Source organism: Theropithecus gelada, chromosome 5 (assembly GCF_003255815.1).
Source record: "Theropithecus gelada isolate Dixy chromosome 5, Tgel_1.0, whole genome shotgun sequence".
NCBI lineage: Eukaryota > Metazoa > Chordata > Mammalia > Primates > Cercopithecidae > Theropithecus > Theropithecus gelada.
This window is the reverse complement of record NC_037672.1, coordinates 96,505,430-96,533,138: the sequence shown is the minus strand read 5'-3', so window position 1 is coordinate 96,533,138 and position 27,709 is coordinate 96,505,430. Positions and strand designations below refer to the sequence as shown.

Here is a 27,709-nt window from a genome sequence, read left to right as displayed (position 1 = left end):
GTACTCCCATACAGGTATATGATATCTTGTTCCCTTTATTCGTTTCTTCTCTTTGCTTTCTTGTTTTAACAGTTTCTATTAACATACCCTCAAGCTCAAAGATTCTTTCCTTAGTCACATTGTTACAGTATTTTTTCTGTCATTTATTTTCAGTTCTTTCTTAAAATTTCCATCTCTCTGCTTACATTATCCATTGTTCTTGCATGTTGTCTACTTTTCCCATTAAAGCCCTTAGCATACTGTAAAAATTAAAGTAGAGGTTCCTCTTCAAAGACTTTCCTCCCCATTTAATTAGGAATAAAGAGTAACTTCTCTTAGAAGCAAAATTTATTCAAAGACCTGTGCTCCTAAATATTTGCCCTGGCATGCTGATATTAGTCCAAGCAAGGATTGGTCATGGCCTGTTCCTCTTCCTTATTTAAAAGTGTTTTTACCTTTCTCAGCATTCCACAAGTTACCTCCTCCTTCCTTTGTTCTCCTCTACCTTTGCCTCTTTTAAAAAGTTCTAAGTTGCTAGTCAGTCACGACAAATACAGAATGTGAGGTCCCATTCCAGCCAATGGAAACCGGACACAGCAGTAGGGTGGACGCATCAGGTTATAAATGACCCTGTCTCCTTTGTTTGGTGTATTCTCGGGCAAAACTGCTGGCAAGTGTACCCTTCCTGCAGAAGTAAAAATGGCCTTACTAAATTAAATTTATGTTCAAGTACTATTTCTTTACGGTACCAGGGAACGAGCATTTCAAACAATATTAATCATAGTTGTTTTAAATTCATGGTCTGATAATACCAACATCTCTGTCATTCTCTGGGTTTGGTTCCGCTGCTGCTTCTGTCCATTCAAACTATGTTGCCTTTTAATGTGCCTTGTAATTTTGTATTGAAAGGCAGATAAAATATACTGGGTCAAAGGAATTGCAGTAAACTGCCCTTTAGTAATGTAGTGGTAAGATATACAGGAAGGGGAAGTGTCCTATAGTTCTACCATTTTATCTCATTCTTTTAGTAAGCCTGGGTCCCTAGGCTGTAAACTTCAGTTCTCAGTTTGTTTTGCCACCCCCTTAGGTGGTACAGAATGTCTAGAGGAGCTGGAGTTGGGTATTTCCTTTCCCCCAGGGCAGTTAACCACTTGTAAAAATCCCAGTACACTAGGCTCTAGTAAAATAGTTTCTTTTGATGGCAAGTCTTGTTAAGAACAAAATGCGGGCCGGGCGCGGTGGCTCAAGCCTGTAATCCCAGCACTTTGGGAGGCCGAGACGGGCGGATCACAAGGTCAGGAGATCGAGACCATCCTGGCTAACCCAGTGAAACCCCGTCTCTACTAAAAAATACAAAAAAAAACTAGCCGGGCGAGGTGGCGGGCGCCTGTAGTCCCAGCTACTCTGGAGGCTGAGGCAGGAGAATGGCGTGAACCCGGGAGGCGGAGCTTGCAGTGAGCTGAGATCCGGCCACTGCACTCCAGCCTGGGCGACAGAGCGAGACTCCGTCTCAAAAAAAAAAAAAAAAAAAAAAAAACAAAATGCTCTAGAATTTTTCAAAATAGTTCCTTTTACACTCCTCATGCAGGAAGCAATTGGAGATTTTTCTCTGATCTTCTCTGAGAATTCATGGAGGTAAAACTCACAAAAGTGTGAAAGCCCCCCAGAATCTTTAACTCTCAAACTAATCCATAACGAGCCTCCGGCAATTCATTAATTAGAGCCCAGACTTTCCTACTCCAGTAATGCTTCCTGCAAAGGTGCATTTCTATGGTAAGTTGTGATTCTTTGAATCCACCCATCTGCGTCTCTAATTTTGGGGAAGCTGTTTTCCCTGTGACCCCACTTCTCCTACAGTTCTAAGAAGAGTTGTTAATTTCTCATTTTGTTTCGCTTTTTAGTTCTTGTTAGGATGGAGTGATGACTTCTAAATTATTTACATGTCAGACCAGAAACCTGAAGTCTTGTCTATTATTGTTAAACAAGGTACTACAAAAATGCAAGTGTCTCTTTCCAGAAAATAGACAGTATATCTGCAATAGGGAAAAGAAAACTAACTCTCTGCCAAAACTCTTTTTTTCCTCACTAGAAACTGCTTGCTGCATTCCAAGCAGAAGTATTGGCATACACAAAGGCCTGGAATCAAGAAAAAGCATAGTCCTTTTAAGGAACTACAAATGTTCCTTAAAGGTTGGTGTGAAATTTGGCAGAAGAGCAGGAAATAAGGATAGAGACATACACAGAATGAAGTAATTCAGGGCCTGACTGGCCTAAAGACTTTGGATTTTATCCATTTGTTCTCCCTTGAATATTTTTAAATAGAAGAATGGTATTTGTTTATAGCCTACATCATTCAAAAATTATTGAAGGAAATTAGGAAATGGCATTGATTGATGTTACGTTTTGATTAGTGTTACGCCACTAACAGGGTTTTCCTTTTTAAGTATCAGATTCAAGGGCCTGGCATCAAAGAAATCAGATGGGAGGATCTTTCAGTAATCCTGTAAGAAATTATGAAAGCCTGAACTAACGCAGCAGCAGTGGGGAGAGAGGGGCACAAGACCAGATAGATATTTAGGGTTTGGTGACAAACTGAATGCAGGGACTGAGGGAGAGGGAGAAGTTGACTCTCATGTTTCTGGCTGGGGCAAGTACGTGAAGAGTGTCAACACACAGAGGGAAGAGTCCCTTTAAGGAGAAAATATTAGTATGAGTTTTAGGAGTTGCATTCGATTGTGAGATATCCTAATGCAGACAGAAATCCAGTCCAAGTCTGGAGTTTAGGGGCGCCATCCTGGTTGGAGATAATAATCTGGTAGTCATCTTTCCATAAATAGAAGTTAAAAGCCATAGTGTGAGTGAGAGAGTGGAGTGAAGGGATGGAAAGACTTTGGACATAATCTTACCATATGTACCCAGGAAAAAAGCCATGAAAAAGACTGAAAAACAGAGAAGAGCAGTGTGTCTGATAGAGCTATTTTAACAAAATCCAGCATTTACAACAGAGTTTAAGAGTAAACCGGCAGGCCAGGTGCAGTGGCTCATGCCTGTAATACCAGCACTTTGGGAGGCTGAGGTGGGCGAATTACTTGAGGTTAGGAGTTCGAGATCAGCCTGGCCAACATGGTGAGACCACCCCCCGCCCCCCGGACCCCACTCCCCATTTCTACTAAAAATACAAAATTGAGCCAGCGTCTCAATTTTGTGGTGGCGTCTGCCTGTAATCCCAGCTACTCAGGTGGCTGAAGCACGAGAATCGCTTGAACCTAGGAGGCGGAGGTTGCAGTGACCCGAGATCGCACCACTGCACTCCGGCCTGGGCGACAGAGCGAGACTCTGTCTCAAACAAACAAAGTGTAAACCGGCAAAAATACTCCATTCTCTCTCTCTACACTCTGGCCCACTCTTAACACATCAAACTGTCCAGGATCAGGAGACGTTTTGTTCCCCTCATCTCCTCCTTCCAACTCTGCCCACGTTCTACTGTCTCCCCAAAATCCTACCTACCCTTCAGGAACTGCTGGAATGGGAGCATGGGAAGTTTTCAGCAAACGCCTGTCTTTCTTTGTGGCCCCTTTATTCCCACAGCTCTGTGTCCTCTCCCTATGGCGAGTCCCTTGAGGGGCTGTATCTTACTCCTTGTGTCTGCAAGCACACATAATGCGTATTAGAGGAGGAAGCATTTGCCAGTGGAGCACAAAGCTGTTGCAGGTCTCTTACTGGTTCTCAGGCGTTATCAGTGAAATTCCCGTTCCCTCACCGTCCATATCTGTAATTTGCAAGCCTCATCTACGATAACTGGTGTAAAGTTACACAGGGGAGCCCTTTCCGGACAAAGAAACGAGTTCTGCAATAAGGCTGTCGGATTTTAGCCACGAAACCGGCACCGCGCAGCCTCGCCAGCGAGTGCACCCGGGACTCTACAATCTAGGTGCGCGCACCACAGCTCGACCACCGCCCTTCCGGTCGACGCCATTGCAAGCCCGCCCCCACGCTCCGCCCCCTCGCTAGGCGCTCGCCTGGCCCACGCCGCCGTAGCCGCGCAGCTCAGTCGGAATATCCGCACCCCGTGCTGACCAAAACCCGTGGACATGGCGAACCAGGTAGCGCCCGCTGAGCGGAGGGCCCTGAGTACTAGGGAGGGACTGCATGGCATGGGACCAGGCTGCTGTCCTCGGGGGCGCGCGAGGCTCGGCCCAGGACGGGATCTGGCTCCTGGTTCTGAAACTGGGCCCCGGCGAGCGGCTCAGCAGGGCAGAAAGAGAAGGAAGCTTTGTCTCGGCTCTTCAGTTGGGAAGCAGCTTTCTTTGCTGCTTCTGGGACAACCGGAACGGGGTGGGGGTGGGAGAGCCGGAGAGTGGGGGACAGGGGCTGGTCAGGACGGTATCCCAGTGGAAATGGCTTAGGAGCGGCCACGCATTGCTTCTTACACGAAGTTAAGTAACTCACTCTGGGTCATTCTTGCAGCTTGCATACTTGGCAGAGCTGCAGCCAGAGCCCGTGCTCCTAACTCCTAGGTTGCTTGTGTTTCATAATTGAGCCTACGCCTTAATTATTGTGCCTCCAAGGAGTGTATTTTGGAAAGACCCCTACGTCCCTTTCAGAAACGTTTTCGAGCGCTTAAACACCAAGAGATTTATCTTCCCTCTAGTCCTCACATAACAAACACCTCCGCGAGATGGGGACATCTTATCAAAAACTGTGATTTGAGGTCGGTTGTGATGGCGGACTGGGATTCCGACCCAGGTCTGCTCCTCTCTGACAAGTTCATAAAATACACATTAGACAGTAAAGAAAGGCAGAAATTACGAATAACATAAATAGTCTAAAGTTGCTGATTATTTTAATGCTTTGCAAATTTGGACATTTTCTAGTAAGACATATGGCCTTAACATATTGGAGTTTGAAAGAAACTCTAAACAGTCTTTCAGACTTAAACTGGTAGTTGCTTTTCCTTATTGCTGAGTGTCTTTGTTGACAGAATGTGAAAGATTGTAATTGTTACTACAGTTCAAATGTTGAAGTAGTGCCATTTCCCGCGGATTTAGAGTGGGACTTTGTTTTGCTTAGAATTGTCAGTAAAAAGGAAAAGTTAGGCTCCTGTAAGACATTTTTTAAAAGGGAACAGGCCATCAAATTTAGTATTCTTGTCTCTTTGGATTTTTAGGTTGGATAACTTAATTGTTAGTATTCTGAATCTGACTTGTGGAGTTGAAATTTATGGCACATTGAAGTGAAAAAGATTCTGATGCATTGTCTGATTCTTTGTGCTATAAGATTTAATATCTGCAATTTACTTTTAAAAAACGATCATTTCCAGCCTCACCAATTTACAGAGGCCATTCTTTTTTTTTTTTTTTTTTTTCTTCCCAGTTCAGATGGAGTTTCACTCTTTGTTGTCCAGGCTGGAGTGCAGTGGCTGGATCTTGGCTCACTGCAACCTCCGCCTCCCGGGTTCAAGCAATTCTCCTGTCTCAGCTTCCCGAGTAGCTGGGATTACAGGCGCCCGCCACCATGCCCGGCTAAGTTTTGTATTTTTAGTAGAGACGGGAGTTTCGCCGTGTTGGCCAGGCTGGTCTCAAACTCCTCACCTCAGGTGATCCGCCCATCTCGGCCTCCCAAAGTGTTGGGATTACAGGTGTGAGCCACCGCGCCCGGCCTACAGAGGCCATTCTTTTTATCTCTATCTAGTTCACCTCTCCTTTTCCTCAACCGTTTGTATCTCTATCTAGTTCACCTCTCCTTTTCCTCAACCGTTTGTTCTATTGCTGCCAATAACTACTAACTTTGCAAAGCTGTGCTGCTCCAAGAATTGTGTTAGGGACTTCATATTCATATTCATTCTTTTTTTTTTTTGAGCTCTGTCGCCCAGGCTGGAGTGCAGTGGTGCGATCTAGGCCTCAGCCTCCCCAGTAGCTGGGACTACAGGCACCTGCCACCTCGCCCGGCTAATTTTTTGTATTTTTAGTAGAGACTGGGTTTCACCTAGCCAGGATAGTCTTGATCTCCTGACCTCATGATCCACCCACCTCAGCCTCCCAAAGTACTGGGATTACAGGCGACTTCAGCCACCACGCCCGGCCAGGGACTTCATATTCATTCTTACTCAGTCCTCACAATCACCCTATATATAGGTGTTTTATCACCATTTATAATTACTTTTTCCTCATCCTTCAGTATCTGGGTTAGAAGTGAAGCTCTCCCAAACCAAGCAAAGTTAAGCTCTTAATCTACTTTTTTTGCTTTCTGTATTACTTTGTGCCTGTCTCTTTAAATCACACTCTTTGTAATTATTAACTTTAAAATCTGTCTCCTGTAAACCCAGTGGTTTACAACCTTTAGTCTGTCAACGCATTTCTCAAGTGTAATGTGAACTAATCAAGACCCTTCTCATTACGTGTGGTTCTCTGGTTGTGGAGGGTATACTGACTATAATCTCTAAAGCAGCTCTGTGTGCTATAGATACATTAGTCACTTGTGTAATTTAAAATTTTTCAGTAGCTACATTAAAAAGGAAAAAGTGAAGTTTTAATAGTTTGTTTATAACATAAATAATGTTACTTAACATAATCAAAATACCATTTCAACATGTAAGCAGTATTTTTAAAAATACTGTTAATGAGTATTTTTACTTTTCTTTGAACTAAGTGTTCAAAGTCCAGCTATATTTATAGCATATCTCTGTTTTCTTTTTTTGTTTGTTTTTTTTGTTTGTTTGTTTTGTTTGAGATGATGTCTCGCTCTGTTGCCCAGGCTGGAGTGCAGTGGGACAATCTTGGCTCACTGCAGTCTCCACCTCCCAGGTTCAAGCCGTTCTCCTGCCTCAGCCTCCTGAGTAGCTAGGACCACACAGATGTTCACCACCATGCCCAGCTAATTTTTGTGTTTTTGTAGAGACAAGGTTTCACCATGCTGGCCAGGTTGGTCTTGAACTCCTGACTTCATGATCTGCCTGCCTCAGCCTCCCACAGTGCTGAGATTACAGGCGTGAGCTACCATGCCCTGCCTGTGGTCATTTTCTAAGTGCAAGTGGCTGCTGTATTGGCCGGTGCGGTTACAAGGGATATAGCCTCTCATTGTTACATTCCTAATCCTCCTTCCCACCCTGCAATTTTGCACCAAACCAGTGGTATTCAGAACAGCCTGATCAAAAGAATTTCTTCCGGCACATGTTAAGCATGCAGATTTCTCGGACACCATGCCAGACCTGCTGAATCAGATTCTCTCGGAACTTGTGTTCTTAACCTGCTCTTGCTTATGCATTGTAGAGGGCCATTAAATATTTGAGTACAACTTTTTAACCAAAAGATGCTTTTCTGTCTGACCAGGTAATCATCTCAATTAAATCATTTTTGATGTATACTATTTGTATGAAATCTAAAAACATGTCACTTGGAAACATATGTTTCTTTGTGAATCTGTGATATACTTTTTAAGGTTAGCATTAATCTGTATCTAAATTGGCTATTAAGTAGTTATTTGTTTAGAAGGATAAACAGCTTACTCCCTTTTTTCCCACTTCAGGTTATCAAGTGCAAGGCTGCAGTTGCTTGGGAGGCCGGAAAGCCTCTCTCCATAGAGGAGATAGAGGTGGCACCCCCAAAGGCTCATGAAGTTCGAATCAAGGTAATGATATATTTAAGGCACTGGGGGAAAAAAAAAAAAAGACACAAGGAGGTCTCTGGATAGATGAGTAGATCTGAGATCTGCAGAGGATAAATCCCAAAGGACAGTGTCAAAGGAAAGATATTGAAAAGTCATCCAGCCTTACAATCATAACATCCTTCTCTTAATCACTCACCTTTGCAGCATGCTTCTCCATCTTTTTTAGCTTTGATCTTGGGCTGAACAGCTATCCCCATGGGTCATTGGATTATTGCAATTTATCTTCTGCAGTTTGGGTTTAAGGTAACTCTGTAGGATACTCATTTTTCTGCTGATTACATAACTTTAAATATATGCTGACACGTTAGAAACAAAAGAAGAAACGTTACCAGAAAGGGTTCCTTATTCTGACACCCAGAGTGGGTTCTTATACCTCACGCAAGAAAGAATTTGGAGTGAGTTCATAAAGTGAAAGCAAGTTTATTAGAGAAGCAAAGAAATAAAAGAATAGCTACTCCGTAGACCGAGCAGCAATATGGGCTGTTCAACCGAGTATACCTATAGTTATTTCTTGATTATATGCTAAACAAAGAGTTATTCATGAGTTTTCCAAGAAAGGGGTGGGCAATTCCCAGAACTAAGGATTCCTCCCCCTTTTAGACCATATAGGGTAACTTCATGACATTGCCGTGGCATTTGTAAACTCATGGCACTGGTGAGACTCCCTTTTGGTATACAGATGCACTATAATTAGCCTATAATGAGCCTTGAGGATGACCAGAGGTCACTTTCATTGCTGTCTTGGTTTTGATGGGTTTTTGCCGGCTTCTCTACCCCAGCCTGTCTTATCAGCAGGGTCTTTCTGACATGTATCTTGTGCCAACCTCCTATTTCATTCTGTGATTAAGAATGCTGTGATTAAGAATGCCTAGCATCCAGGGAATGCAGCCCAGTAGGTCTCAGCCTTATTTTACCCAGTGCCTATTCAAGATGGTGTCGCTCTGGTTAAAATGCCTCTGACAGAAATGGTCTTCAGTTTTGCTACAGCGACTAAACAAGATTTGAGAAGAGGCTCCTGATTGAATAAAGCAACAAGCAAGTGAAGTCAGCTTGCTTAGAGAGCTTTAAAATGCACTCACCCTGGCGGACAAGGGTAGGATTCAGGGAATTCATTATTCTGGTGCTTCTCAACCTCTGGTGGCAGAGAAATGATGCTACCCCTGCAGAGAGGCATATTGTACAAAGCAGCCAGTTGGAGAGATCTTTGAAACCTTGGCATGTAGAAAACTTCATGTATTTAGCATTCTACTACTCTCTACTTGTTTTGATATAAAATTAGTGCTTTAGAGTAGTGATCATTTACATTCTAGAAAAAGAGTCACAGCAAAAAAGAGCTGTGACTTGGAATATACTTCCCCCACCATCTCACTATGAAAACACATCACACATACTGGCTCATGCCCCCAAAGATCCCACATACCAGGTGGAGCAGACCAGGACCAAATAACATGTTTTTTCTTTTTTTTTTTTTTTTTTTTTTTGAGACAGAGTTTCACTCTGTTGCCCAGGCTGGAGGGCAGTGGTGCGATCTTGGCTCACTGCAACCCTTGCCTCCCAGGTTCAAGCAATTCTCCTGCCTCAGCCTCCCTAGTAGCTCAGATTACAGACATGCACCACCACGCCTGGCTAATTTTTGTATTGTTAGTAGAGACGGAGTTTCACCCTGTTGGTCAGGCTGATCTCCAACTCCTGACCTCAAGTGATCCACACACCTCGGCCTCCCAAAGTGCCGGGATTACAGGTGTGAGCCACGGCAACTGGCCCAAATAACATCTTAAGGTCCTTTCCAACCCATACCCAGGAATTTGAAATCTTTTAATAATTGTGTTTTTTCTTCAAATTCAGAAATTAAGCTGATTGTGATTTTGCCACTGAAGGAGATGTTTGTCCTGGATATATTAAGGGCCCATACAGCTCAGTGGGTATTCATTGTGCTCATTGAGCAGTATGGACACAATGAGTACAGTCATCTTCCCTGCAAAACTGCAGACAGGTAGCAAAGATGTTACCTTGTAAGTGGATATATAAGCCAGGAGCAGAGACACATAAATAGAACTACTCCAAGATTTTGCCTTTCTGTGCTTTTGGTGGCTTTAAAAGATAAGTTACAGCCGGGCATGGTGGCTCACGCCTATAATGCCAGCACTTTGGGAGGCCAAGGTGGGCAGATCACGAGGTCAGGAGTTCAAGACCAGCCTGGCCAGCATGGTGAAACCCCATCTCTACTAAAAATACAAAAAATTAGCCGGGCCCGGTGGTACGCGCCTGCAATCCCAGCTACTCAGGAGGCTGAGGCAGGAGAATCACTTGAACCCAGGAGGCGGAGGTTGCGGTGAGCCAAGATCATGCCACTGCACTCCAGCCTGGGTGACAGAGCGAGACTCTGTCTCAAATAATAATAAAAATAATAATAAGTTATTATTATTATTATATAATATAGCCAGAGAGAGAGAGATAACAGGCTCATTTAAATAGAACTTGTGTCTGGTTTGTAAAAAGAGAGTTGGTTCCTCTCAAAGTTCTGAATTTTGGCCCAGACTCAAACAGACTGGCATATTTCTGAAGTAGTCATTACCTCTTTAAAAATCATATTTCCCAGCTGTCATGAGAAAACTAGCAGTGAGATGGAGTCCACCTGTTTTGCACACAGGTGATGTTTCTCTCCATGCTTAAAGGCATGGTGCCCATAAAATGACCTTGTTCACCTTCCTTGCTAACATGCACTGAAAGGGGGACTGGATGTTCCCTATTTCATTGCATACAAATGCACCATTGCTTTTAAGTACCACTAAAAAATTGCTGCCAATTCTAATTGTTAAGATGCCATGGATTGTAAGCACATGCTGAATTCAGAGAGGTTAAAATATGAAAGAAATGTGTCTTAGAGTCAGTGAAATACAGTATTATAATAAAATGACTTTTCTTGTATCTGTACCTCTGAATTGCATGCACACACACTTAAACATTCATTGTTTTAATGTCCTAATAGATCATTGCCACTGCAGTTTGCCACACCGATGCCTATACCCTGAGTGGAGCTGATCCTGAGGGTTGTTTTCCAGTGATCTTGGGACATGAAGGTGCTGGAATTGTGGAAAGTGTTGGCGAGGGGGTTACTAAACTGAAGGCGGGTAAGGAGATATTTGAACCACTTGTTTGATGATTTTGGCTTATTCCTATGGGGAAATTGTTTTTCTGATAAAACTACCCACTACATATTAACAGGTATCATCTAAGTAGATTGTCAAGAGAGTTTATTCCTCATCTGGGAAGCACAAATATTTGGATATTTTTTTCTCTCTGATTTTGCAGACTACCGTTTGTGTGAAACTTTTTAAGTACATTTCCAAAACCAATTTTGGAAGAATTTTTAGAGATGCATCAATGAAGCAGGATTTTGAAGCGTATAACTTCATTGTTCTTCAGTTATTGTTTAAAGAGTTTCATTTAGATAAAAATATTGAAACATACTCTTTGCATGGTCAGACGGTATCTCAACGATGTTACCTAGGTAAAGTTCTAAGACTTGAAGTTGTTAACTTTGCAAAGCCACATCAGTTGACAGGAATTTGCAAAGGCTGATGTTTTCATTTAGAAATAGATACTACCTGTTCAGGATGTCTTTGCATTTGTTTCCAGGTGACACTGTCATCCCACTTTACATCCCACAGTGTGGAGAATGCAAATTTTGTCTAAATCCTAAAACTAACCTTTGCCAGAAGATAAGGTTAGTATCTTTTTATATTCTTCTTAAAACACAAGTGCTACGGGATAATTAAGGAATCAGAGAGACTGAGGGGTTGAGGAGGAATTATTTAATTATTTAGGTGCGCCAACCCAGTTGGATGAACATCCAAAGGACTGAGCCCCAAACAAAGAGTCAAGACACCTTTTAAGCATTTCGTGGGGCGGAGAGAGATCTCTGCAGGGGGGAGCATATTACAGAAGCGAGAAACAAAGACAGTTATTCAGTTGAGACATGCATTACATCATTTCTTACTTTTCAAGGAACAACATGCTTTACGACTTGAGATTATTTGTCTGTGACCTTGCAGCTGCACAGCTAGAGAAACAGAGTCTTCACAGTGCCTGGGAAAGGGAGAGAGAAGGCTCACTAGCCATAGAAAAACAGGCAGTTAATTTTAAAGGACTCCAGCTCTTTCTCTTCCTCAGGGGAAATTGGGTTTTCTTACATATAACTGAGTTTTTGCTTACACATTCTTTAATTTCTTTTAATTCCTGTTCCACAAGGTCATATTAACAATGATAAGAATAAATAATTATGTGGCAGTTTATATAGTGCATTGTGTATCAGTGGTTTCATTCCATCTTTATAGCAACCTCACTACTATCCCCGTTTTCACAGATGAGAGAAGACTCAGAAATTAAGAAGTTTTGACACAGAGAGGGTACGTGGGCACAGCAGCAACCTTCTCTACCATTTGTAGTTTTCTGCCTAATTGTGCAACTGAAGAAACATTTATTTTTCACATGAGGAAATGTGTAGCTTATAGAGGTGGCTGATTTAAGTAACTTGTACAGCCCCCAAGGGGTGTCTGCATTCTGTTTCCTCTCTGCCCCATGAAAGAAAGAAGTAGTGGGGATGTGAAGAGACCAGGGGAGTGACTCCACCTTATGCCTCACCCTGGCCTCACCTTGCCAGCTGTGGTGTCGGATGTTAACCTTGGCTGGTCTTCACAAAGGCAGCTGGGCCCTCCCTCTCCCCAGGATCCCCTACCGTGCCACCCCGCCCCCCCCCACCACCACCGCCAACCCCGCCCTAGAATGGTTTGTCATAATCTGGAAATTTGTTGGCTCATTTTTCTTTCAACTCCTTTATTTTTCATTGAACAAATCTCTGCTTTTGAAGAGTTGAGGGTATCTGCTATCTTTTTTCTTTTCTCTCCCTCCCTCCTGCTGCAAAGAAAAGAACCATTAAATTTTAGGGATGTTTGTGTGTATAGACACTGTCATCTGGATGTAACTTGCTTTGAAGCAGTGTTTTCATTGTGAGTGTGTCTTGCTATAAAAATTTGTTCATATTTTTGTGAATTCAATACTATGTACCATTGTATTATAGTAACTTTTATAAAACCATAAATATACTGACTTTTCTTACAGAAAAAAAGAGAGAGAAACTAAGGGGTTTGTCCAGTATCACCAGCCATTAAGATATAAAACAGAATTTTCGGTACCCATTCTCTTCACAACAGTAGGCTAAATTTGCCAAACTATGTAGTAAGGAAAAACATGCTTGCGAGATTAAACAAAATCATTTTTATGAACCATTTTACTGTCCAGTGAGTGAGAGTAATAAAACTTACCCACTAAGGCTATTAGGAAGACTGCAGGAGATAACCTAACTCCTTGACACAGAAAAGGTAGTTGTTTTTATTGTAGTAGGTAACAACACTGAAAGAACTACCTCTTTGAGGAAATTTAAGATCCCCTTGTGTGTGTTCCATTTTCTTTTAAATTGAGGTAGAGCATGCATATTATTAAGCACTTAAGGTGTATAGATCTTAAGTGTACAGCTCAATGAATAATTATGTATGTAAACACCTGTTGGTTTGACCATCACCCAGATCAAGATAGAGAACCCTGCCAGCACCTGACAAGGCCCCTCATGTCCCTTCCAAGTCAGAACCTACCTCCCTCCTAGGTTACCACGGTCCTGATTCCTTTCACTGTGACCTTTGTATAAATAGAGTCATGCAGTGCATGCTGTTTTGTCAGGTTTCTTTCTTTCATAATGTCTGTGAGATATATCAAGCTGCATATGCGTCAGTTGTTCTTTTTTGTTGCTCTGTCTTATTGCATTCAAAATACCAGTATTGCTCTGTTCTCGTGTTGATGGACATTTAGGTTACTCCAGTTTTGGGTGGTTACAGTTAATGCTGCTAGGAACATTCTTACTTATACATGTCTTTTGATGGATATAAGCATTGCTTTCTCTTGAGCATTTTCTTGAGATTATAATTGCTGAGTCATAGGATATGCATCTATAGCTCTCTGGTATACTTGTACCAGTTTACACTTGCACCAGCATTGTATGGGAGATCCATTTGTTTGTTATTGACAAAATTAGTTTATATTTTTGGAAAACAAAATTGCATTTATTTTATAAAGCAAATCCTGTTACTTTGGTAAAACCAGAACCAAAAAAAAAAAAAAAACTAATCACTTTGAAAGGGAATTTTAAACACAGTCTGAAAAATTTTGCAACACATGAAATACAGTAATGGTGATGGGTTCTTTGTGTTTGTTACCATTTTGAGAAATTCTTTCAAAGCATAAAATGTATTCCACATCACCTTTTGTTCAAGAAACTCCTCTAGAATACCATGACTTCTCACATGAAGGAGGGCTAACCAAACTTAAATTGTTCTCATTAAGATATAATAGTTATTTTTAGTCGGGTGCAGTGGATCACACCCATAATCCCAACCCTTTGGGAGGCTGAGGCAGGTGGTTCACTTGAGTCCAGCAGTTAGAGAACAACGTGCACACCTTGGTGAAATCCCCTCTCTATAAAAAATTCTAAAAATTAGCCGAACTTGGTAGCACGTGCCTGTGGTCCCAGCTGCTCAGTGGCTGTAGTGGGAGGATCACGAGCCCTGGAGGTTGAGGTTCCAGTGAGCAGTGATGTGCCACTGCATTCCAACCTGGATGACAGAGTAAAAACCTTTCTCAAAAAAAAAATTTTTTTTGATGGAGCTTTGTCACCTGTTCTTTGTTTCTGGTCATATTTGTTTTTTTCTCAAAGGAAATGTATTTGCTCTTGAATCTAGAGGCAGTCTATTTTCTCATCTGTGTATTTATTCCTATGTATGTTCCAAAGAGTTTAGCTAAGAGTATACATCAAATTATAGTGTTCAGCCTGGGCAACATAGCAAGACCCCGTCTCTATGCCCCTGTAGTACCAGCTACTTGGTACTCAGATGCAGGAGGATCACTTGAGCTCAGGCGATCCTCCTGCCTCAGTGTTCAAGGATGTGGTGAGCTATGCATTCCAGCCTGTGCTGTCTCAAAAAAAAAAAGCAATTTTAGTATTTATTTTATTTAAAATAACATAATTACTAAACATCAATTCTGTGCCAGATACAATGCTGAAGCCTCATATAACATCTCATTAGATTTTTATAGCAATCTGTAAAGGAAGTTACCTATGTTTCTCAGCATTTTCTAGTGAGAAAATGAAGGCATAAAGATTAATTAACTTGCTCAGATGACACAGGATTTGAACCCAAGTACTCTGACGTTAGGGTGGGTACTCCTAAGCAAGATGTTATATCACTCTGTTTAGAATAGCAAAAGTAATTTTTGTTACCATTTGTTGCATCAATGGCCTTTGTAAGCTTTTTGGGTTTTCTTTCCTATTGGTGTAACCAAGTCACAGGCAAAACAAAGTGAAGAGGTAATTTAACTTGCATTATTGAGGACTGTTAGTTACATTTCAGAAAAATGCTTCCTGAAAGATATAAATTAGCCAGTTTGGCCATCTGTTTTTGTCAGCTGATCTGGTTAATGTTTTGTAATTTCTGCTTGCATAGGTACTGGTTTTGGCTTTATCCTTTAAGAAGTTACATTTGCTCACAGAGGTTTTTTCATTTTTTTTATTTTTGAGACAGGGTCTCATTCTGTCACCCAGGCTGGAATGTAGTGGCACAGTCACGGCTCACTGCAGCCTCAAACTCCTGGACTGAAGTGAACCTCCTGCAGGCACATGCCCCACTACACTTGGCTAATTTTATTTTTTGTAGAGATAGGGTGTTGCTATGTTGCCCAGGCTACTCTCGAACTCCTGGATTCAAGTTGTCCTCCTGTCTGAACTTCCCAAAGTACTGGGATTATAGGAGTGAGCCACTGCACCCGGCCGACCATTTTAATGATGGGATTTTAAAATAATTCCAACTGATCCATAAGTTGTACCTCTTAAAATGAGTTCAATATTCTAACAGTATGATCTAGAAGGCTAGTGAATATTGGAAAAGATGGATAAGATTATAAATCTCTTATAAATTTCGTTTATCAGGCATTGCTGCAAGGTGCTAAATTAATAATACATTCAAAATTTTAGTTTACAACACTTTCTGAATATTTACTTGTCATTATTTTTAAAACTGATTTCTTTTTCTTGTGGGTTTTTAGAAACCTAATTCCAACTTGCCTTTTTCTTTATTTTCTTTAGAGTCACTCAAGGGAAAGGATTAATGCCAGATGGTACCAGCAGATTTACTTGCAAAGGAAAGACAATTTTGCATTACATGGGAACCAGCACATTTTCTGAATACACAGTTGTGGCTGATATCTCTGTTGCTAAAATAGATCCTTTAGCACCTTTGGATAAAGTCTGCCTTCTAGGTTGTGGCATTTCAACTGGTTATGGTGCTGCTGTGAACACTGCCAAGGTAAGAGACTGACTTGGGATTTTGCTTCTGCCTTCTAATTTAATTCAGTGAAACTGTCCTAGAATAGTGAAATTGGCCCATCTGTATGAAACCCAGCGATTCTCTTGACTCTGGTAGAATGCGTACTTTATAAACTGTCTTTACTCCTAGGTGGAGCCTGGCTCTGTTTGTGCGGTCTTTGGCCTGGGAGGGGTTGGATTGGCAGTTATCATGGGCTGTAAAGTGGCTGGTGCATCCCGGATCATTGGCGTGGACATCAATAAAGATAAATTTGCAAGGGCCAAAGAGTTTGGAGCCACTGAATGTATTAACCCTCAGGATTTTAGTAAACCCATCCAGGAAGTGCTCATTGAGATGACTGATGGAGGAGTGGACTATTCCTTTGAATGTATTGGTAATGTGAAGGTCATGGTGAGTATGAGCTTCATTCCTTTTTAATTTATGGAACTGCTTTTTTTGAAATGCAGTTTTAGATTAAAAATTGTTTTGGCAAAGGAAAGTTTCTTGATAAGAATTATTCTAGTGAAAGAAGGGGAAAATATCTATTTGAACTACAGTGGGAAATGATACAAGAACAGCTCAGGGAAGGATGAGAAGAGATGTTTCTTTGCCTTTCAATGCCTGCTAAGTGCATGTCTCATGAAATGAAAAGACAGAATAAAGCAGTTGTGCAGAGCATGGGCTTTGGAATCAAATACACATCCACTTACTAACCCAGTGACCCTGAACAAACAGCTTCTCTCAACCTCAGTTTCCTCATCTATAAAATGCAGGTACAGGTTGAACATCTATCCCTAATCCAAAAATCCAAAATGCTCCAAAATCTGAAACTTTGAGCACCAACATGATGCTCAAAGGAAATGCTCATTGGAGCTTTTCAGATTAGGAATGCTCAGCCAATAAATACGATGCAAATATTCCAAATCCGAAAAAATCCAAAATTCAAAACGCTCTGGTCCCAAGTATCTCAGATAAAAGATAATCAACCCGTAGTAACAATATCTACTGAAACGTACATAGACACTCAGTAAAAGTATTACTATTAATTCTGCTGCCTGCTTTTTAAAATTAAATCCTTTAGAGTTTAACTACAGTTTACTTTTTAAAATAGAAAGCAAATAAACACTTTATTTTAATTTATGTTAATATTTAACCAGGTTAATTTGTTAAAATAAATTGTTCAGGCCGGGCATGGTGGCTCACGCCCGTAATCCCAACACTTTGAGAGGCCAAGGTGGGTGGATCACTTGAGGCCAGGAGTTCGAGACCAGCCAGGACAACATGACGAAACCCCCATCTCTACTAGAAATACAAAAATTAGCTGGGTGTCAATGGTGCATGCCTGTAATCCCAGCTACTAGGGAGGCTGAGGCACGAGAATCGCTTGGACCCGTGAGGCAGAGGTTGCCATGAGCCGAGATCATGCCACTGCACTCCAGCCTGGGTGCCAGAGGGAGACTATCTCAAAAAAAAACAAAAAAAGTAAATGAAAATATAAATTGTTCGATGAAATTGAGCTCACTAAATGTTAAGTTTGGCCTTTTGTTGCCATTTTCTTTAAAAACAATGGCATCTCTAGAAGTTTCTGGGAAGCAGTTATTCTCAGGAAAATGCACTGACTTCTGTGATTTGGTCATATCTGTGCCTGCAGAGAGCAGCACTTGAGGCGTGTCACAAGGGCTGGGGCGTCAGCGTGGTGGTTGGAGTAGCTGCTTCAGGTGAAGAAATTGCCACTCGTCCATTCCAGCTGGTAACAGGTCGCACATGGAAAGGCACTGCCTTTGGAGGTAATTCAATGGATGAGATTACTGCATTTTCTCTTTTGTTATTTGCATTGAGTCTAAAGTTTTTAAAGGGTTTTAAAAATATATATTTATATTTCTTCATCCTCCTAAAGAAAAAAAATCACATTGCGTGTGTTTTGAATGATCTGTGTTTAACGAGTTGTCTTTTAAGGTCCTCTACCTCATATTATGCCAGCTTTTTTGAAGGCCAGAAGAAAAGATTTGGAAAGTATGCTAAAATGGGGGGTTTGGCCAAAGTCTTCCTTCTTTATAACTACAGAATTTGCCTTAGAAAATGTCAATCTGACTTGCCCTCCTCTTCAAAGCTCTAGATATATGCCACAGCAGAGTATCATAGAAGAAACTTTGTAAGCTGTGTATGCTATTTGGGGGCATCACTTTGTCCATGGCTGTATTTGAAAGGGCATTCCAAGCCTGGCTGATCCAGGGGGTCTTGGTAGTAACCTCTAACTGAAGCCTCATTCTGGCACATGCTGGTTGGGTAATTCACTGTATCATTGAGGCCCCTTGCATTGCTAAAATATGATCCAAAGATAATAGAAGTTTTTGTCTAGAGAACAGGAGTGGCTGTGGTCATCTCAGTTACCAGGTTTAAGAAAAAATCCCCACAATTTGTGGGGAAAGAATAATTAGTGGAGAATATAAGGGAGGAGGTTTGGAAAAGGCTCAAAAGAGGTTTGAAATATGGTTGAAAGCATCCTTAGAAGGTAGAAGGCTTCTTGTTGATTGTGTTGCTGCTTTAGATACAGTGAGAAATTGAAGCACCTGATTTTCTTTAAAATCTTACCATTTAGCTAAGAGTTCTATTTCATTTTTTAGTTTCATAGTTTTCTGTTCTGAGATGCTATCCCTATTTCATTGTTAAATTTAAAACCAAGGAAATAAAGTCCTGTATTATATGAGTTTTTTTTTCCTTCCTTGAATATCATGATTATAGAAATCTTTGCTGATGTGGACCTAAATAAGCTTGTTGTTGAGACTTCCAGTGTTCTGTCATGGGCAGTTTTAAAAGTCTCAATAGGCCAAAACTTTAATGAGGTTTTAGTAAATCTTAATACAGAGAAAGGAAAATTCTCAAAAGTATTTACTTCTTTTTTTTTTTATATCCATAGCTATTTTTATATCCATAGTTTTATTGGTTTTTTTAAATTATACTTTAAGTTCCAGGGTACATGTGCACAAGGTGCACATTTGTTACATATGTATACATGTGCCATGTTGGTGTGCTGCACCCATTAACTCATCATTTACATTAGGTATATACCCTAATATTATCCCTGCCACCTCCCCCACCCCATGACAGGCCCCATTGTGTGATGTTCCCCACCCTATGTCCAAGTGTTCTCATTGTTCAATTCCCACCTATGAGTGAGAACATGCGGTGTTTAGTTTTCTGTCCTAGGCAATAGTTTGCTCAGAATGATGGTTTCCAGCTTCATCCATGTCCCTACAAAGGACATGAGCTCACCTTTTTGTATGGCTGCATAGTATTCCATGATGTATATGTGCCACATTTTCTTAATCCAGTCTAATATTAATGGACATTTGGGTTGGTTCCAAGTCTTTGCTATTCTGAATAGTGCCACAATAAGCATACATGTGCATGTGTCTTCATAGTAGCATGATTTATAATCCTTTGGGTATATACCCAGTAATGGAATTGCTGGGTCAAATGGTATTTCTACTTCTAGATCCTTGAGGAATCGCCACACTGTCTTCCACAATGGTTGAACTAGTTTACAGTCCCACCAACAGTGTAAAAGTGTTCCTATTTCTCCACATTCTCTCCAGCACCTGTTGTTTCCTGAATTTTTAATAATTGACATTCTAACTGGTGTGAGATGGTATCTCATTGTGGTTTGGATTTGCATTTATCTGATGACCAGTGATGATGAGCATTTTTTTGTGTATCTGTTGGCTGCATAAATGTCTTCTTTCGACAGGTGTCTGTTCATATCCTTTGCCCACTTTTTGATGGGGTTGTTTGATTTTTTCCTGTAAATTTGTTTAAGTTCTTTGTAGATTCTGGATATTAGTCCTTTGTCAGATGGGTAGATTGTAAAAATTTTCTCCCATTCTGTAGGTTGCCTGTTCACTCTGATGGTAGTTTCTATTGCTGTGCAGAAGCTCTTTAGTTTAATTAGATCCCATTTGTCAATTTTGGCTTTTGTTGCCATTGCTTTTGGTGTTTCAGTCATGAAGTCCTTGCCCATGCCTATGTCCTGAATGGTATTGCCTAGGTTTTCTTCTAGGGTTTTTATGGTTTTAGGTCTAACATTTAAGTCTTTAATCCCTCTTGAATTAATTTTTGTATAACATGTAAGGAAGGGATCCAGTTTGAGCTTTCTACTTGCGGCTAGCCAGTTTTCCCAGCACCATTTATTAAATAGGGAATCCTTTCCCCATTTATTGTTTTTGTCAGATTTGTCAAAGATCAGATGGTTGTAGATGTGTGGTGTTATTTCCGAGGGCTCTATTCTGTTCCATTGGTCTATGTATCTGTTTTGGTACCAGTACCATGCTGTTTTGGTTACTGTCGCCTTGTAGTATAGTCAGGTAGTGTGACGCCTCCAGCTTTGTTCTTTTTGCTTAGGATTTTCTTGGCAGTGCAGGCTCTTTTTTGGTTTCATATGAACTTCAGTTTTTTTCCAATTCTGTGAAGAAAGTCATTGGTAGCTTGATGGGGATGGCATTGAATCTGTAACTTACCTTGGGCAGTATGGCCATTTTCACCATATTGAGTCTTCCAATCCATGAGTATAGAATGTTCTTCCATTTGTTTGTGTCCTCTTTTGTTTTGTTGAGCAGTGATTTGTAGTTCTTGAAGCGGTCCTTCACATCCCTTGTAAGTTGTATTCCTACGCATTTTATTCTCTTTGTAGCAATTGTGAATGGGAATTCACTCATGATTTGGCTTTCTGTTTGTCTGTTACTGGTGTATAGGAATGCTTGTGATATTTGCACATTGATTTTGTATCCTGAGACTTTGCTGAAGTTGCTTATCAGCTTAAGGAGATTTAGGGCTGAAACTATGGGGTATTCTAAATATACAGTGATGTCATCTGCAAACAGGGACAATTCGACTTCCTGTTTTCCTAACTGGATACCCTTTATTTCTTTCTCCTGCCTGATTGCCCTGGCCAGAACTTCCAACACTATGTTGAATAGGAGTGGTGAGAGAGGGCATCCCTGTCTTGTGCCAGTTTTCAAAGGGAATGCTTCCAGTTTTTGCCCATTCAGTATGAGATTGGCTATGGGTTTGTCATAAATAGCTCTTATTATTTTGAGATACATCCCATCAATACCTAGTTTATTGAGAGTTTTTAGCATGAAGGGCTGTTGAATTTTGTCAAAGGCCTTTTCTGCATCTATTGAGATAATCATGTGGTTTTTGTCTTTGGTTCTGTTTATATGATGGATTACGTTTATTGATTTGCATGTGTTGAACCAGCCTTGTGTCCCAGGGATGAAGCCAACTTGATCATGGTGGATAAGCTTTTTGATGTGCTGCTGGATTCAGTTTGCCAGTATTTTATTGAGGATTTTTGCACTGATGTTCATCAGTGATATTGGTCTAAAATTCTCTTTTTTTGCTGTGTCTCTGCCAGGCTTTGGTATCAGGATGACGCTGGCCTCATAAAATGAGTTAGGGAGGATTTCCTTTTTTTCTATTGATTGGAATAGTTTCAGAAGGAATAGTACTGGCTCCTCTTTGTACCTCTGGTATAATTCGACTGTGAATCCGTCTGGCCCTGGACTTTTTTTGGTTGATTGGTAGACTATTAATTATTGCCTCAATTTCAGAACCTGTTATTGGTGTATTCAGGGATTCACCTTCTTCCTGGTTTAGTCTTCAGAGGGTGCATTCCAGGAATTTATCCATTTCTTCTAGATTTTCTAGTTCATTTGTGTAGAGGTGTTTATAGTATTCTGTCATGGTAGTTTGTATTTCTGTGGGGTCGGTGGTGATATGCCCTTTATCATTTTTTATTCATCTATTTGATTCTTCTCTCTTTTCTTCTTTATTAGTCTTCCTAGTGGTCTGTCAATTTTGTTGATCTTTTCAAAAAACCAGCTTCTGGATTCATTGATTTTTTTGAAGGGATTTTTGCTTCTCTATCTCCTTCAGTTCTGCTCTGATCTTAGTTATTTCTTGCCTTCTGCTAGCTTTTGAATGTGTTTGCTCTTGCTTCTCTAGTTCTTTTAATTGTGATGTTAGGGTGTCAATTTTAGATCTTTCCTGCTTTCTCTTGTGGGCATTTAGTGCTATAAATTTCCCTCTACACACTGCTTTAAATGTGTCCCGGAGATTCTGGTATGTTGTGTCTTTGTTCTCATTGGTTTCAAAGAACATCTTTATTTCTGCCTTCATTTCGTTATGTACCCAGTAGTCATTCAGGAGCAGGTTGTTCAGTTTCCATGTAGTTAGGTGGTTTTGAGTGAGTTTCTTAATCCTGAGTTCTAGTTTGATTGAACTGTGTTCTGAGAGAGTTTGTTATAATTTCTGTTCCTTTACATTTGCTGAAGAGTGCTCTACTTCCAACTGTGTGGTCAATTTTGGAATAAGTGTGATGTGGTGCTGAGAAAAATGTATAATCTGTTGATTTTGGGTGGACAGTTCTGTAGATAACTATTAGGTCCACTTGGTGCAGAGCTGAGTTCAATTCCTGGATATCCTTGTTAACTTTCTGTCTTGTGGATCTGTCTAATGTTGGCAGTAGGGTGTTAAAGACTTCTATTATTATTGTGTGGGAGTCTAAGTCTCTTTGTAGGTCTCTAAGGACTTGCTTTATGAATCTGGGTGCTCCTTATTGGGTGCATATATATTTAGGATAGTTAGTTCTTCTTGTTGAATTGATCCTTTTACCATTATGTAATGGCCTTCTTTGTCTCTTTTGATCTTTGCTGGTTTAAAGTCTGTTTTATCAGAGACTAGGATTGCAACCCCTGCTTTTTTTGGCTTTCTATTTGCTTGGCAGATCTTCCTCCATCCCTTTATTTTGAGCCTTTTTGTGTCTCTGCACATGAGATGGTTCTCCTGAATATAGCACACTGATGGGTCTTGACTCTTTATTCAATTTGCAAGTCTGTGTCTTTTAATTGGAGCATTTAGCCTATTTACATTTAAGGTTAAAATTGTTATGTGTGAATTTGATCCTGTCATTATGATGTTAGCTGGTTATTTTGCTCATTAATTGATGCAGTTTCTTCCTAGCATCAATGGTCTTTACAATTTGGCGTGTTTTTGCAGTGGCTGGTACCAGTTGTTCCTTTCCATGCTTAGTGCTTCCTTCAGGAGCTCTTGTAAGGCAGGCCTAGTGGTGACAAAATCTCTCAGCATTTGTTTGTCTGTAAAGGATTTTATTTCTCCTTCACTTATGGCTGGATATGAAATTCTGGGTTGAAAATTCTTTAAGAATGTTGAATATTGGCCTCCACTCTCTTCTGGCTTTTAGAGTTTCTGCTGAGAGATCCACTGTTAGTCTGATGGGCTTCCCTTTGTGGGTAACCCAACCTTTCTCTCTGGCTGCCCTTCGCATTTTTTCCTTCAACTTTGGTGAATCTGACAATTATGTGTCTTGGAGTTGCTCCTCTCAAGGAGTATTTTTGTGGCGTTCTCCATATTTCCTGAATTTGAATGTTGGCCTGCCTTGCTAGGTTGGGGAAGTTCTCCTGGATAATATCCTGCAGAGTGTTTTCCAACTTGGTTCCATTCTCCCCGTCACTTTCAGGTACACTAATCAGACATAGATTTGGTCTTTTCACACGGTCCCATATTTCTTAGAGGCTTTGTTCGTTTATTTTTACTCTTTTTTTCTCTGAACTTCTCTTCTCACTTCATTTCATTCATTTGATATTCAATCACTGATACCCTTTCTTCCAGTTGATCGAATAGGCTACTGAAGCTTGGGCATGTGTCATGTAGTTCTCGTGCCATGGTTTTCAGCTACATCAGGTGAGGTCTTCTTTACGCTGTTTGTTCTAGTTAGCCATTCGTCTAATCTTTTTTCAAGGTTTTTAGCTTCTTGGCAGTGTGTTCGAACATCCTCCTTTAGCTTGGAGAAGTTTGTTATTACTGATCGTCTGAAGCCGCCTTCTCTCAGCTCATCAAAGTCATTCTCCGTCCAGCTTTGTTCTGTTGCTGGCGAAGAGCTGCGTTCTTTTGGAGGAGAAGAGGCACTCTGGTTTTTAGAATTTTCAGCTTTTCTGCTCTGGTTTCTCCCCATCTTTGTGGTTTTATCTACCTTTGGTCTTTGATGATGGTGACGTACAGATACGGTTTTGGTGTGGATGTCCTTTGTTAGTTTTCCTTCTAAGAGTCAGGACCCTCAGCTGCAGGTCTGTTGGAGTTTGCTGGAGGTCCACTCCAGACACTGTTTGCCTGGGTATCACCAGTGGAGGCTGCAGAACAGCAAATAATGCAGAACGGGAAATGCTGCTGCCTGATCCTTCCTCTGGAAGCTTCGTCTCAGAGGGGCATCTGGCCGTATGACGTGCCAGTAGGCCCCTACTGGGAGGTGCCTCCCAGTTAGGCTACTTGGGGGTCAGGGACCCACTTGAGGAGGCAGTCTGTCCGTTCTCAGATCTCAAACTCCGTGCTGTGAGTACTACTACTCTCTTCAAAGCTGTCAGACAGGGACTTTTAAGTCTGCAGAAGTTTCTACTGCCTTTTGTTCAGCTATGCCCTGTCCCCAGAGGTGGAGTCTACAGATGCAGGCAGGCCTCCTTGAGCTGCAGTGGGCTCCATTCAGTTTGAGCTTCCTGGACCGCTTTGTTTACCTACTGAAGCCTCAGCAATGGTGGACGCCCCTCACCCAGCCTTGTTGCCACCTTGCAGCTCAATCTCAGACTGTTATGCTAGCAGTGAGCGAGGCTCCGTGGGTATGGGAACCTCCAAGCCAGGCGCGGGATATAATCTCCTGGTGTGCTGTTTGCTAAGACCATTGGTAAAGTGCAGTATTAGGGTGAGAGTGTCCCAATTTTCCAGGTACAGTCTGTCACGGCTTCCTTTGGCTAGGAAAGGGAATTCCCCAACACTTGCGCTTCCCAGGTGAAATGATGCCCTGCCCTGCTTTGGCTTACACTCCGTGGGCTGCACCCACTGTCCAACAAGCCCCAGTGAGATGAACCCGGTACCTCTGTTGGAAATGCAGAAATCACCCGTCTTCTGCGTCACTCATGCTTGGAGCTGTAGACTGGAGCTGTTCCTATTCGGCCATCTTCAAGTATTTACTTCTTAACTGAAAGGTGTTTGTCAAATCATTTCCATGCTATTTTGGATTTTTCATTACCCTTTAGCTCATCAAAAAATTCTTTTTTTTTTTTTTGAGACGGAGTCTCGCTCTGTCGCCCAGGCTGGAGTGCAGTGGCCGGATCTCAGCTCACTGCAAGCTCCGCCTCCCGGGTTTACACCATTCTCCTGCCTCAGCCTCCCGAGTAGCTGGGACTACAGGCGCCCGCCACCTCACCCGGCTAGTTTTTTGTATTTTGTAGTAGAGACGGGGTTTCACCGGGTTAGCCAGGATGGTCTCAATCTCCTGACCTCGTGATCCGCCCGTCTCGGCCTCCTAAAGTGCTGGGATTACAGGCTTGAGCCACCGCGCCCGGCAAAATTCATTCTTTTAAATGCGTTTGTGTCCTCCACTAAGTAACAAGCATATTGCAGGAATTTGTTGAATAAATTAATGTGTGATTTCTTTTAGGATGGAAGAGTGTTGAAAGTGTCCCAAAGTTGGTGTCTGAATATATGTCCAAAAAGATAAAAGTTGATGAATTTGTGACTCACAATCTGTCTTTTGATGAAATTAACAAAGCCTTTGAACTGATGCATTCTGGAAAGAGGTAAGCTTTCTCTTTAACTGTGTATCATAGAATGTAATAATGACACAGAGTTTGAGGCAATGGAGAGTCGAAAAACAATTTTAGTGGTCTTAAAGGTATCATTTAAAACTTAGTATGTTGCTTCCTTTTACAGCATTCGAACTGTTGTAAAGATTTAATTCAAAAGAGAAAAATAATGTCCATCCTGTTGTGATGCGATGGGGAGCAGCTTAACAGGCAGGGAGAAGCGCCTCTAACCTCACAGCCTCATAGAGCTTCACAGCTACTCCAGAGAATAGTGTGATATTTGTAATTCATGAATATAATCAAGGACAAAGATAATTCAGTCATGAACCTGTTTTCCGGACTCTCCTCCACATAAATAATTGCTAGCTCATTAAGGAATATTTTAACATAATAAAAGTAATTTCTGCGTTTGTGTGGAAGTTGTCTTCTTTGTTTTATGCTGTAATCATTGTCGTGGTTTGCCCATTATCTTCATTCTGTAAAGGAAAGATAAAGGAAGCAGGGCAGTGGTGGGTGTCTCAGAAACATTCGTTGAACTTTGAAGGGTCTCAGGCCTGTTGATTAAAGAACAGATCCTAGCCATCAGTGACAGAGTTAATCAGGACCCACGTCTGCTTCTGTGATACTATCTTGAAGGCAGGTACTGTGCCTTGTTCATACCTGTACCCCAAATTCCTAGTATGGCATCTGCCCCTCACAGGGCACTAAAGTGTATTATTGAAACAGCATTCTGGGCTTAAATAGGTGTATGTGTGTGTTGGTTGTGGCTGTACTATTTCTAGTATAGTGAATTACATACTGAATATCAAAGTTCTCAGCACCTACTTTTGTCAAATCTTAACATTTTGCCACTTCCAGATCACATTGCCGTTCCTCCCCTCCAGAGGTAACAATTATCCAAAACTTAATGCTTATCATTCCTGTATATGTTGTTGTACTTTCCCTGTATATAACCTAAACCATCTACTCTTTAGTACTGTTTTATATGTTTTTAAGCCTTATACTGGCTCATTCTACAGCTTTTCTTTTTTCACTCAATCTATATTATATGTGAAGCTCTCATTCATTAATCTTAGTACTATGTAGCAGTATTCAATTATGGGAACTACCGTAATTTATCTGTTCTCCAAGATAAACATGAGATGTTCATGAAGGCATGAAGTTGCTGCCAGTTTCTGTATTACAACACTGTAGTGGAACATTCTTCTGTATTGGGCTCACTGCATTAGTTACTTAAGACGTGTATCACAGAATAAACACATTTAGCCTTACTAGACATTGCCAAATTGCTCTTCAAAGTAGATGTGAATTGCTGTGAATTACATGAGTGTGGAATGGTGTTTTATTATGACTTTAGTTTGCATTTTCCTCAATTACTCGTTAAATCCTTCATTCTAACGGACATTTTATTTTACTGTGAAGAACCTGTTCCTATATATCCTGTGCCCAACTTTCTACTGAATTATTTCTCTTTCTCTGAATAATGTTTAGGAGTTCTTTATTCTAGACATCAATCATTTGTCAGTTTTATATGTTGCAAATATCTTCTAGTCTGTCTTGTGACTTTTCTTTTTACTTTATGGCATTTTGTTGAATAAAGTTTTAATGTAGTCACATAAATCTTCCTGGTAGTGGTAAGTAACATTTAGGTTATTTTATCCTGAGAAGTATAAAGAAGCAAACACAAATGGTCCAGGATCTTACCATCCTGATAATCCTTGACATAAAAATAAATGAATGAATGCAATATACCTAAGGGTTAGAAAATACAAATTGTCAGGAAATTATATAATAAGAAAGAAAAGCTATACACTAACCTGCAAAAAATGGGTGATTACTGTTAAGTTTCCTATGTATCTTCTCAGGAGTTTCTATGCGCACAATAGCATACATATCCTTTAAAATTACACAAAAGGAATACTATCAACACTATTCTGGGCCCTTTTTTCTCCACATGTTAGCGTTACTTTAGAGTCTATATCAGCGCATCACATTTACCAT

At 40.9% G+C, this 27,709-nt stretch overlaps 1 protein-coding gene across 1 annotated transcript; it reads left to right on the top strand.

The window, feature by feature from the left end:
* Positions 1-3,987: 3,987 nt before the first annotated feature.
* On the top strand, positions 3,988-27,030 carry ADH5 (alcohol dehydrogenase 5 (class III), chi polypeptide). Its single transcript, XM_025384922.1, has 9 exons — positions 3,988-4,082; positions 7,504-7,605; positions 10,634-10,775; positions 11,284-11,371; positions 15,836-16,055; positions 16,206-16,466; positions 17,707-17,842; positions 25,564-25,702; positions 25,836-27,030. The coding sequence occupies exons 1-9, from the start codon at positions 4,071-4,073 to the stop codon at positions 25,858-25,860; spliced, it is 1,125 nt and encodes a 374-aa protein (XP_025240707.1). The 5' UTR covers positions 3,988-4,070; the 3' UTR covers positions 25,861-27,030.
* The last annotated feature ends 679 nt before the right edge of the window (positions 27,031-27,709 follow it).